This window comes from Hypanus sabinus, chromosome 2 (genome assembly GCF_030144855.1).
Source record: "Hypanus sabinus isolate sHypSab1 chromosome 2, sHypSab1.hap1, whole genome shotgun sequence".
NCBI lineage: Eukaryota > Metazoa > Chordata > Chondrichthyes > Myliobatiformes > Dasyatidae > Hypanus > Hypanus sabinus.
Window position 1 is genome coordinate 121142370 of NC_082707.1, and position 12528 is coordinate 121154897.

The 12528-nt window shown below is 46.0% G+C and overlaps 1 protein-coding gene across 1 annotated transcript in view; it reads right to left on the reverse strand.

Moving 5' to 3' along the window:
- The window catches only part of si:dkey-13p1.4 (transmembrane protein 151B), an 88355-nt gene extending 79448 nt beyond the window's left edge, over window positions 1–8907 (reverse strand). The window contains exon 1 of the mRNA XM_059990113.1: window positions 8313–8907. Within this exon, the coding sequence (XP_059846096.1) occupies window positions 8313–8324 (12 nt within the window). The 5' untranslated portion in view covers window positions 8325–8907. The remainder of the gene's footprint in view (window positions 1–8312) is intronic.
- Between the last annotated feature and the right edge of the window lie 3621 nt (window positions 8908–12528).

Here is a 12528-nt window from a genome sequence, read left to right on the forward strand (position 1 = left end):
TGATGGGATGGATCTGATGGGATAACTGGTTTCTTCCTGTGTCATGACATATTCAAATAGATCAGCCAGGTAAGTGCCATAGCCAGAATAACACAGTAGGAAATCCCCCTCCTCGTGCTCCCAAGTTTGTTTGCCACTACAGAATTGTCTAGTTAAGTACAGTACACACACAAAATGCTGGAGGAATTCAGCACGTCAGGCAGCATCTGGGAAGAGTACAGTCAACGTTTCTGGTCAAAATCCTTTGAGTCCTGCCAAAGGTTTTCGGCCCAAAACGTCGTCTGTAATCTTTTCCTAGATGCTGCCCGGCCTGCTGAGTTCCTCCAGCATTCTGTACGTGTTGCTCGGATTTCCAGCATCTGCAGATTTTCTCTTGTTTGTGATTGGATAAGTGCAGTTCTAACTTCCAAGAGCCTCAACATCATCCAGGGAAAGCAGCCAATTGACTGGCTCCCATCACCATCTCTCACTCCTGAGTGTTCATTCCCTCCACAACTGTGCACAGTGGCACGTGGCCTAGTGGATAAGGTCTAGTGATCTGAAGGTCACTGGTTCGAGCCTCAGCTGAGGCAGAGTGTTGTGTCCTTGAGCAAGGCACTTAACAACACATTGCTCTGCAATGACACCAGCGCCAAGCTGCATGGGTCCTAGTGCCCTTCCCTTGGACAACATCGGTGGTGTGGAGAGGGGAAGGCCTGCAGCTTGGGCAACTGCCGGTCTCCCATACAAGCCTTACAAGGTGCAAATTCATGGTCTCTCGAGACCAACGGATGCCTATATAACCACCCACAAAATGCACAACATTCACCCCCCACTACACAGACTGATCTGACAGCACCTCCCAAATTTGTGCCCTCAACCATTAATGAGGACAGGATCCACCACCCACAGGTCCCCCTCCAAATTATTCACCATTCTAATTTGGAAATCTATTTTTGAACCTTTATTGTTCCTGGACTTTCTTTCCAACAGCAGAGTGGGTGCATCTTCCCCAGAATAAATGCAATGATTTAAGAAGGTGGGGTGGAGACACATCTCTATCAAAGGAGGTGTAAGGTGCTCCTTCCCTCCAGTACCCTTGGGCAAGGTGTAGCACCTGCTTAGACCCCAACCCTCCAATCAGGGTCACATGAAGCCACGGGAGCTGGTGCTGGATGGTTGTATGAGCAACTGATGCAGATCACAAGTCCTGGTTGTGTGACCACAGATGCCGGGTAGACAATCTCTGAAGAGTATTGACGATGGCTGGGATCACCCGTCCTGTTAAGATACCACCCAGAAGTGGAAAGTGCCCCAGTAGAAAAATAGGCCAAGGATACTCATGGTAATGGACAAATAGAAGGCAGCTCATCACCATCTTTTCAAGAGCAATTAGGGATGGGCAATAAATGCTGGCTTTGTTAGTCAAGATGAGATGGTAGATATTAAATAGGAACCTAGGGATCAAAGTTTTCACTCAGAGGTTGATCAGTATGCGGAACGAGAGGAAATAGGAAACATTAACAACATTTAAAAGGTACTTGGATAGGTAGGAAAGGTTTAGAAGGATACAGGCCAAATGCAGGCAAATGGGACTAGCTTAGATGACATGAATCTTGTTTGGCATGGACCAGTTGGACCTAAGGGCCTGTTTCCATGCTTCAGAACTCTATGACCAGCTACAGAATAGATACAACAGGCACAATCACGCATTAGCATTAATACAAATTCTGGATGCATTCCCAAATGCTGAGAACAGCAGCAGATGGTCCAAAAATTAGGTACAATCCCAGTGAGATGATATAAACTTCCAGCTTGGGTATAGACTGGAACACTGAGAAACGAGTATAATTGAAAAAGCTGGGTGAAACCCCTAGTCAGGAAGTACTGGAAACAATTGCAACTACTGGATACGTTCTTCACCAATATGAATTAGCACAGAATCTCATATTATGGTCCACATGCAGCATGCTACCACCCACACTGGACCCCGTACTTTTCCCTTACATACACAACCGGTTGACAGATGACACAATAGCCACTGCTCTACACACCGTCCTTACACATCTGGAGAAGAAGGATGCTTATATGAGAATGCTGTTCTTGGTCTACAGTTCATGATTCCCTCCAGGCTCAACAGGAAGCTCAGAGACCTCAGCCTTCACCCTGCCTTGTGCAGCTGGATCCTGGACTTCCTGTCAGATTGCCAGCAGGTGGTAAGTGTGGGCTCCCTCACCTCTGCCCCTCCGACTTTCAACACAGCAGCCCCTCAGGGCTGTGTCCTAAGCCCTCTTCTTTACTCTCTGTATACTTATGGCTGTCTCGCCACCCACAGCTCCAATCTGCTGACGGCACTACATTGATTGGCCTAATCTCAAATAATAATGAGACAGCCTATGGAGAAGAAGGCATCACCCTGACACTGTGGTGTCAAGAAAACAACGTTCTCCCTCAACGTCACAAGGACAAAGGAGCTGGTTGTGGATTACAGGAGGAATGGAGACAGGCTAACCCCTATTGACATCAATGGATCTGGGATTGAGAATGTGAACAGCTTTAAGTTCCTCAGCAAGCACATCACTGAGGACCTCACGTGGTGTGTACACACCAGCTGTGTGGTGAAAATGGCACAACAGCGCCTCTTTCACCTCAAGACAGTTGAGGAAGTTTGGTCTGGGCCCCCAAATCCTAAGAACTTTCTACAGGGGCACAATTGATAACATCTGGACTGGCTGCATCACTGCCTAGTATGGGAACTGTACCTCCCTCAACCACAGGACTCTGCAGAGAGTGGTGCGGACAGCCCAGCGCATCTGTAGATGTGAATTTCCCACTATTCAGGACATTTGCAAAGACAGGTGTGCAAAAAGGATCATTGGGGACCCGAGTCACCCCAACTACAAACTGTTCCAGTTGCTACCATCTGGGAAACGGTACGACAAAAGCCAGGTCCAACAGGCTCCAGGACAGCTTCTTCCACCAGGCCATCAGACTGCTTAACTCATGCTGACACAACTGTATTTCTATGTTATATTGATTATCCTGTTGTATATACGATTTATTATAAATTACTATAATTTGCACATTGCACATTTAGATGGAGAGGTAACGTAGATTTTTACTCCTCATGTATATGAAGGATGTAAGTAATAATGTCAATTCAATTCAATTCAAATCTCAGAGGACTGGGATCATTCTAAATCCTACATGTGACTGCAGTTTTAGAAGGGGATAAATTCCCAGTCAAGGAGCAGTCTCAGATAATGGAAGAAATAAAAACAAGTGATAAAATCCTAGGAAATGAAAGCAATTCCAGAGTAAAGGATAAAAATCCCAAACACTGTGTAAAATCCCAGGTAAGGTATTGAATTCAAATTGTGAATACAATCTTGGACTCAAGATAAAATCCCAGGCACTATTGCAACCACAGGAAATGGATAAAGGTCCTCATTGAGAATGTGATCCTGGTCACGTATAAAGCTCCAGGTAGTCACTGCAATCTCCAGCAGGGAAAACAATCCCAGAAAGTGAGCACAATTCCAGATAAGAGATGAAAACTCAGGTAGTAGGAACAATGTGTAAATAAAATCTAATGGATTTGATTAAAATAATCCCAGTTTAAAGAATAAAACTCAGGTACATATTACAATCCCAGATAATACATAAAATTCCAGATGGGGACCACAATTTAAATGAAAGGATAGAATTCTAAGATAATGGAAAAATAGATTACCATCCCTATTAATGGATAAAATCAGACAAGAGCAAGTGCATGTAAGGGACAAATTTGCAGCTATTAACAGCAATTCCAAATTAAAAAAAAACGCTAGGCCTGAGTAACTAATAAAAACCCAAGCAGTAAACCCTGTATAATGGGAATATGTCAAGGAAAGAGCTCAGCACAGGGGGTGGATAAAATCAAAAACAGTGAGCGTAATCCCAATCAATGTATAAAATTCCAAGCAGGGTGTTCAATCCAGGTAAAAGATAAAATCCCAGGGAGAACAATTCCAGATAAAGGATAAAAAAAACAATGGAATTAGCGCTAATGCAGGTGTAAGGTAAATTCCCATGTGGTGATGCAAGCTTGAGGAAGAAATAAACTCCCAGAGAATGAGTGCCATCCAAATTAACTGTTAAATTCCCAACCGTTGAGAACATAAAGACAAAACAAACAAACAGAAGGACTGTGTCTGTGGTTTCATTGAAATTGTGGCTCATCGTCCAGCCAAGTATCATTTTCCTGTACTGACTATATATCTTTTGAAATCGTGGCAAAGTTTCCACAGCCACCTGGGGTAGAAAATTCACCACCCTTCTGAGTGAAGTCATTTCTCCTCCAGATGGGCTTTATTTCATGTCTGTGTCTCCTAATTCTGGACTCCCTGTCTGGGGAAGCATCTTACTGCATACCTACTATGTCAGGCCTTGTGAAAACAGTTTTACATATATTAAGGAAGGAGATTAAAACAGTACACAACGAGCTAGTTGTGGTGTCACCAATGCTCATACCAATTACAGTAAGAATTTGTTTACTCTTTATCTTCAAATCACCTTGCAATGAAGACCAACATATCAATTTGCTATTCTAAAGTGTGTGTTGTTATTCTAATTGCCTGCTTCACCTACAGTTAGCTTTCAGTGACTTGTCTAGGAGGACATCCAGGTCCCTATTAACGCAAACATTTTCCAAACTGTCACCATGTAAAAAAAAATTGGCACTTCTGATTCTTCTACTGAGTAGACAAGCTCACATTTTCCCATGATTAGGCTAGGGTAAATCGGGGTTTGCTGGGCTGCAGGGCTCAAAGGGCCAGAAGGGCCTACTTCATTTACTATCTCAATAAATAAACAAATAAACATTGTTAACACAGCCCAGTCTATCACAAAGGCCAGCCTCCCCTACGTTAACACTGTATACATTTCCCATGCCTCTAAGCAGCTAATATAACCAAAGATCCTTCCTAACTCAGTCATTCTCTCGTCTCCTCCATTCCATTGAGCAGAAGAAGCAAAAACTTGGAAGCATGTACCACCAGATTCAATTCTATTCCACTGTTAAACGACTCTTTAACAGGCCTCTAGTACAATAAAGAAGGAACTCTTGACCCATGCATCTTATTTGTCTACCTGCACTGCACTTTTTCTGTAACTAAATGTAACAGTTCTATTCCACGTTCTATTAATGTTTGGAATGATCTGTCTTGACGGCATGCAAATTAATTTTTAATGATACATGTGGCAATAGTAAACCAATTACCAATGAATGAATTCTGTGCAATAAAATTGGAATATTACATTTGGCTCCCTCAGTCAAATTATTCATATATATAGTGCATAATTGTGCAGCATTCATGAATTCTTGTAGTGACAGTCCACCATTCAGAGAGGATTGTTACTTTCTGTTTACTTCTATTCTCCGTTGTCAATTTTGGTAGGATGGAAATCCATCTCTACCAAAGGAGGTTTAAGGCACTCCTTCCCTCCGCTGTGCACCTCACCACACCTGTGAACCTGACAATGAACTCCACCTGATATGTTATAGGAGGGCACCGAGAAAAAAGATCAAGATAATTGGGCAAAGTCAGCATGGTTTTGCGCAAGGAAAATTGCTTGGCCAATGTACTGGAGACTTTGAAGAGACATGTTCTCTGGATAAAGAAGAACCAATGAATGTTGTTAGACTTCCACAAGACATTCATTAAGGCCCACGTCAAAAATTATAGTCAAAATGAAATCTGGTGGCAGATGAGGTAACCTATTGTTGAAGACTGGCTGACTGACAGGAAACATGGTAGTCACAAGTGATGTCTTTCTGTAGTCGGCAGGATGTGACAAGTAGCATGCTACAGGGATAGGAGAACATCAGAACACAAGAAATAGGAGCAGGAGTCAGCCATCTGACCCATCGAACCTGCTCCGCATTCAATAAGATCATGGCTGATCTGGCCACGGACTCATCTCCACTTACCAGCCATTTCCCCATAACCCTATTAAGCAAAAATCTATCCAACCTTTCTTTAAATATATTTACTGTGCTGAGGTCTCCAACTTTTTTACATATTATCTAAAAGACATAGATAAAGGGATGAAAGGTATGATTGTTAAGCCTGGCAACAACACAAAATAAGGTAGGGAAATAATTTGTGATGAGGATATAAGGAAGCATCAACGGGATATGGATAGGTTAAATGTGAGGGCAAAGATCTGGCAAATGGAGAATAAAGTGGGAAAATGGTAAAATTGTACATAATAGCATATTCTATTTTGTCTTTCTTGATCACTATCTGCTAATGTCAAATATGCACCCAGCTCCTAAGCCTACTGCTTTTTTTTATGAACTTTTGCTTATATTTAACAGAAGTCTATAATTTCTCCTGTAATTCATTGCTATACCATTTTTCCTTGTGTGTCTTTATGGCATTAAAATGTACAGTATATTTGCTGAAAATAAGTTTAATGTGAATCACTGCACTTTTACTATAGTGACTTAATGTGATTTCCAACCTGTTCTCATACCTTAATAATATCCTTTGTTTTGATAGGACAGCTTGGATTTATTTCCAGCCAAGCAATTTTTGAAATTTAATGCAAGTTTATCTTCCCTGATGACCCTGTCCAACAGGGTTACTAAATCAAGCATTTCTTATTTCAGAGTGTGAGGTCTAACTAGCCTGTTCCTTATCCAAAATACTAATTACTTTAAGACTTAGAGGGTCAAGCAGCAGCTGTGGAGGCAAATGGATGGCTGATGCTAGAGCATCAAGACCTTGTATGGGTCCACTGACCGATCTCCTTGATCTCTGAAGCAGAGTACTTCAGATATTCATTACAATCTGTCAGAACCTTCAATGGAAAGTGACTGCCCTGCCCCCATCACGTATCCTGTAACTGTGGAAAATATACAAACATAAAATATAAACCAATGGAAGTGAAATAAAATCTCAGGGCAGTGTGCAATCTCAGATGTTGGATAAAATACAGGACGGTGAATATAGTTCCCAGCATCTGGTAGTGTCCTAGTTAGTGAAGGTAATTGTGAAATAAACTTGCAAAAAGCAAATAAAATCCCCAAAAAATTCCAGTGTAAGAATGGAATCCATTTGGGTTGTGTGGTCAGCGTAATTGCAGACAGTGATAATGACCGGCAGGGATTTTAACATCAAATAAACTAAATGGAACAGAAAGATTCCCCAGATGATTTATAAAATCGGAGGTGCAGATGACTATTACATACGTGATAGTATGGAAGAATGTTGTACGTGGAATGGGAACGAGTGAGGTCCCCGGCAGGGGATGGACACGAAGGAATGAGTGCAGTCCCGGGTCATGGGGTAAACACGAAGTAATGGGTTCAGTCCCTGGTCAGGGGTAAACATCAGGAACAAGTTCAGTCCTGGGTCAGGGGTAAACATCAGGAACAAGTTCAGTCCCAGGTCAGGGGTAAACACCAGGAACGAGTTCAGTCCCTGGTCAGGGGTAAACACCAGGAACGAGTTCAGTCCCTGGTCAGGGGTAAACATCAGGAACGAGTTCAATCCCGGGTCAGGGGTAAACATCAGGAACAAGTTCAGTCCTGGGTCAGGGGTAAACATCAGGAACAAGTTCAGTCCCAGGTCAGGGGTAAACACCAGGAACGAGTTCAGTCCCGGGTCAGGGGTAAACATCAGGAATGAGTTCAGTCCCGGGTCAGGGGTAAACACCAGGAACGAGTTCAGTCCCGGGTCAGGGGTAAATACCAGGAACGAGTTCAGTCTTGGGTCAGAGGTAAACACCAGGAACGAGTGGAATCTCGGGTCAGGGGTAAACGTCAGGAGCGAGTTCAGTCCCGGGTCAGGGGTAAACATCAGGAACAAGTTCAGTCCCAGGTCAGGGGTAAACACCAGGAACGAGTTCAGTCCCAGGTCAGGGGTAAACACCAGGAACGAGTGGATTCCCGGGTCAGAGGTAAACACCAGGAACGAGTTCAGTCCCGGGTCAGAGGTAAACACCAGGAACGAGTTCAGTCCCAGGTCAGGGGTAAACACCAGGAACGAGTGGATTCCCGGGTCAGAGGTAAACACCAGGAACGAGTGGATTCCCGGGTCAGAGGTAAACACCAGGAACGAGTTCAGTCCCGGGTCAGAGGTAAACACCAGGAACGAGTTCAGTCCCAGGTCAGGGGTAAACACCAGGAACGAGTGGATTCCCGGGTCAGAGGTAAACACCAGGAACGAGTTCAGTCCCAGGTCAGGGGTAAACACCAGGAACGAGTGGATTCCCGGGTCAGAGGTAAACATACAGAACAAGTTCAATCCCCGGCCAGGCTTAAATATCAGGGAATATGTACAAACCGGGTACGACATCAAAGGTGTCAAGGGCCATCAGAGTTGCAGGCAAACATTCCAGTGCTTTAATACAATTCTAGGTGTAGGAAAACAGCGGTAGGGTTCACTGCATCATAAGACCCAATGCAGCCAGCGCAATCTTGGGTAAAATTCCAACGCGTTGTGGAGCAGAAACGTGTGATCTGATTTCTGGATGACCTCATTGCTTGCTCTTGCAGATCTCCCCGAGCAGGCGTCACCGGCGGGCTAATGTCTTCGGGATGCACTGTGATGGAAGCAGCTGGTGGCGGCAGTTAGAAGTCCCGGTACATTAGCCGCTCCGTTAGTTCACACGACAGGCCCCTGCATCAAACTGCGGCGGGGGGCACATTGCGGTGTTCGTGTACAGTACAGCCCTAGCCAGTGAACGGTGCTCTTTCCCTCGCTCACCCAGGTGCTCTGGGCTCGTGTTCCACGGCAATTCCAGCAAAGAACAGCCCGCTTTCTTAGCTCCATCGCATTCCCCGGCGGTGCCGCCCTGTTTCCCCGAGAGGCAGGAGACTGTGGCGTCGCCGGCAGCTCGCCGTTTAACACCCCGCCGCCAAGGCGGACCAGATCCCCGGGCTGGGAGACACCCGGAGAGCGTGGAACTGTCTCGCTCCTTTTACTTGCTTTTGTCCTCTCTTCCCTCTCCCTCCCTCCCTCCTTCACTGGCCCCATCTCAAGATACTCCCACCAGCAGTGCCCCCTCCCCTCATCATACTGCTCGCGGTTCAGTCCCTCACGAAGGGTGATTCGCGCGCTCTCTCTCTACCTGCACCCCGATTTGCCCAGAGATATGAGCGTCTCCTCCCTCTACTCTCCTGAACTGTGATGCCTTTATCTGTTAATGCCTTTAATCCATTTGTTAAACAGCTCCGTCTCCCTTTCTCTTGCTGTGTGTGCGTGTCTAAATGTATTTTGCTCTGCTTTCCGTCTCTCAGCCCCTCTCACTCCTTGGCACGGAGCCTATCCTCTTTCTAGGTATCCCCGCCGCTTCCTTTCTCCCCTCTCCAGAATCAAATCTCATTCTACCCCCCCCCCCTTTCCGTTTCTGCATTCCACGTACAAATGCAGACATCTGCCATCCACCCAAATCCCGGCAACATGTTAAAGAACAAATCACCGATTGTCAGCGCTCAAAACAAATCGAACCCCAGTGAAACGAGGTATTACAGGTCAAACATGGGAGTTTCCTTTGTGCAATCTTTTGGATGCACCTGTACTTATGATGCGCTGGTTTATTGCCCATCTTCGCTCCCCAGGGCTCACTGTCTTTGGGGATTATTTGTATTCAATGATTTCCAAAATGTGCGCGTTCCAACTTTTATTTTCCCAGCCCGCCTCCACCCAGCCCACCGCCCTGCCGGCTTACCTCCTCCCGGACCTCTGCCGATGCCTCCTCTCCCGGGTCCGGGACACCGTTTTCCGTGCTCGGCACCGTTGACGTCCTCTGCGGCTGCATTTGCGCTAGATTCAAGGCCAGCCCTGGCGGGCTAAACCTTTGCTGACTGCCGCACCGACGCCGCTCTCCCTGGAGCCGCCGTTCAGCTGCATGTTGCTGGGGTTGTTTTTTGTCGGTGGGTGGGGAGGGGTGGGTGAAGGGGTGCTTGTCAAACGTGGGATCTCCTTTGCAGCAGGTCTGCGGACAGTCCCAAGGTTTCCTTGGCGCTCCGGGGTCTTTCTCGTTCAAGCTTCACCTCCCTGGATGCAGGGTTGCGTTCAGCTCCTCATCCGCAGCTCGTCCTCCCCCTCCCCTGCCGTATACACACACGCACACACACCATACATACACACACACACACCTGGAGGTGGCTCAGCCTCTGAAGTACACAAGGGAAAGAGAGAAAGCCGGAAAGTAACACCTGGGGCAGGGAGGAGGCAGAGATTGAGTGAATAGAGTAGAAAGAAGCGAGGAAAAGGAGTGATGAGAGAGAAAAAAAGTATTGTGGAAAGAAAATGGAATGCTGGAAAAACGAGGAGAGAGAGAGGAAGGGAGAAGAGGGAAGAAGGGAAATGAAGAAAGCAGAGGGAGGGTGAGAGGAAGAGACCGGAGATTCGGGGGGGGGGCGGGTGAGGGAGAGTGGGTGGTGGAGCAGGGGAGAGGTAAAGAGAGCAGAGGCAGGGTGAGAGTGCAGTGTGAAGAGGGAGAATTGGAGATTGCAGAGGAAAGGGAAGGGAGAGGGTGGGAGAGTGGAGAGGTTTAGTTTGGATCTGTTCATTATTGGCACACGTATAGTGAAAAGCTTTTGTTTTGCCATCCAGAATATCTAATTACATTGTGATAGTAAAAACTGAAGGCAGAATTTAATAAAAAACACAAAATGCTGGCAGAACTCAGCAGGCCAGACAGCATCAATGGGAAAGTGCTATGCAGGTAGTTAACAAGATGCAAGGGTCATGATGAGGTTGTTTGGGAAATCAAGAGTTCATCCTTAGTCTATGGAAAGTCCATTCAGGAACTTCATAATACAGTAGCGGCATGGAAGTTGTTGAGCAGAAGACACAAAAGCTTAATACCACCAGAATCAGTGGTGCCTTTTGTACCTTCTGCTCAGCAAGAGGGGGAGGAGAGAATGACTAGGGTGGGAGGGATCCTTGATGAGGCTGGCTGACTTCCCAGAGCAGTGGGAAGTGTAGACAGAGAGGATGGTTGGTCTTTGCGATGGAATGGACTGCATTCACAATGCTCTGCAGTTTCCTGCAGCCTTGAACAGCGCATTTGCCGCACCAAGCTGTAACGTATCCAGATAGGATGCCTCATGTAGCACAGCCGTAAAATATAGTGAGGGACATGCTGGATTTCCCTAGTCTTATGAGGAAGCTGTCAAAGACAAATTTGGGTTTAAGTAGTACTTTTGGTTATAGTGTCTACACAGTTGGAGCAAGACAAATTCTTGATGATTTTTACACCAAGTAACTTGAAGCAATCAACCACCTCCACCTCAGTGCCCTTGTACAGATAGGGTTGTGTTTTGCATCCCATTCCCTGAAGTCAATGACCATCGTTTAGTTCACATTGAGGGGAAGGTTGTTTTTATAACACTAGGCTCTTTATCTCCTCCTTTTACTCTGCTTCGCTATTGGAAATGGGACCCACTTTGGTGATGTCGTATACAAACCCACAAATGGAGTTCGAGCAGAATTTGGTCACTCGGTCGTACGTGTACAGGGAGTATAGTAAAAGCAAAGGATGCAGCCTTACAGGACCTTGGTGTTGACAGTAACTGTGGACGAGTGTAGCTCCCTGTCGTTATTAACTACCGTCCGTCAGTCAAGAATTCAAGGCTCAGGGGTTCTGAGTTTGTTTGGGGTTGTGGTATTGAAGGCAGGGCTGTCAATAATTAAGACTGTGACATAGTTGTTGTTATCCAGGTATTCCAGAGACGAGGGAAGGGCCAGCAAGATGGCTTGACTTTTCCCTCTCAACTGGCTTCACCTACCACCTTCCAGCTAGCCTCTTTCCCTTCCCCCCACCTTTTCATTCTGGCATCCTCCCCCTTCCTTCTCAGTCCTGAAGAAGAGTTTTGGCCCGAAATGTTGAGTGTTTACTTTTTTCCACAGATGCTGCCTGGCCTGCTGAGTTCCTCCAGCACTTTGTGTGTGTGTTGAGATGGCTTCTGCTCTGTACCTGTTCTGCTGAGGAGGGAGAGAGTGCAGAGGAGCTGGAGGGAGAGAGCACAAAGGGAGGGAAGTGCAGAAAAAGTGGTCTGGAGGGAGAGAGTGCAGTTGAAGGGGAGAGGAAGAGAATGTAATGGAAGGATGGGAGGAGTAGAGTGCAGGGGAAGGGGGAAGGTAGTGAGCACAGTAAGGAAAGAGAAGTTGAGTACAGAGGAAGGAGGAGTGAGGTAGAGAGTGCAGAGGAAAAAGGCAGAATGTAGATGGGGAGAAAATGCAGAAAGGGTACAGTAGAGAGTGCAGAGGATGGAGGGGACAGACAGAGGTGCAGAGAGAAAAAAGGTTATAGTTAGAGGGTAAGGGAACAGAGGAAGAAGAAGAAAGAGGCAAATGAAGCATGGAAGAAATGGTGGGCAGATGCACGTAGAAAAGGGTTGAAACATGGGAGTTAGACTTAGAAAAACCCGTGGGGAAATGAGGACGGTGAATACAGAGGACAAATTAGAGCAGAAAGTGGATCACAGTGAAGGAACAACTGGAGGGAGATGGGGCAACCGTAAAAGAGGAAAGGGACAAAGAGGGAAAT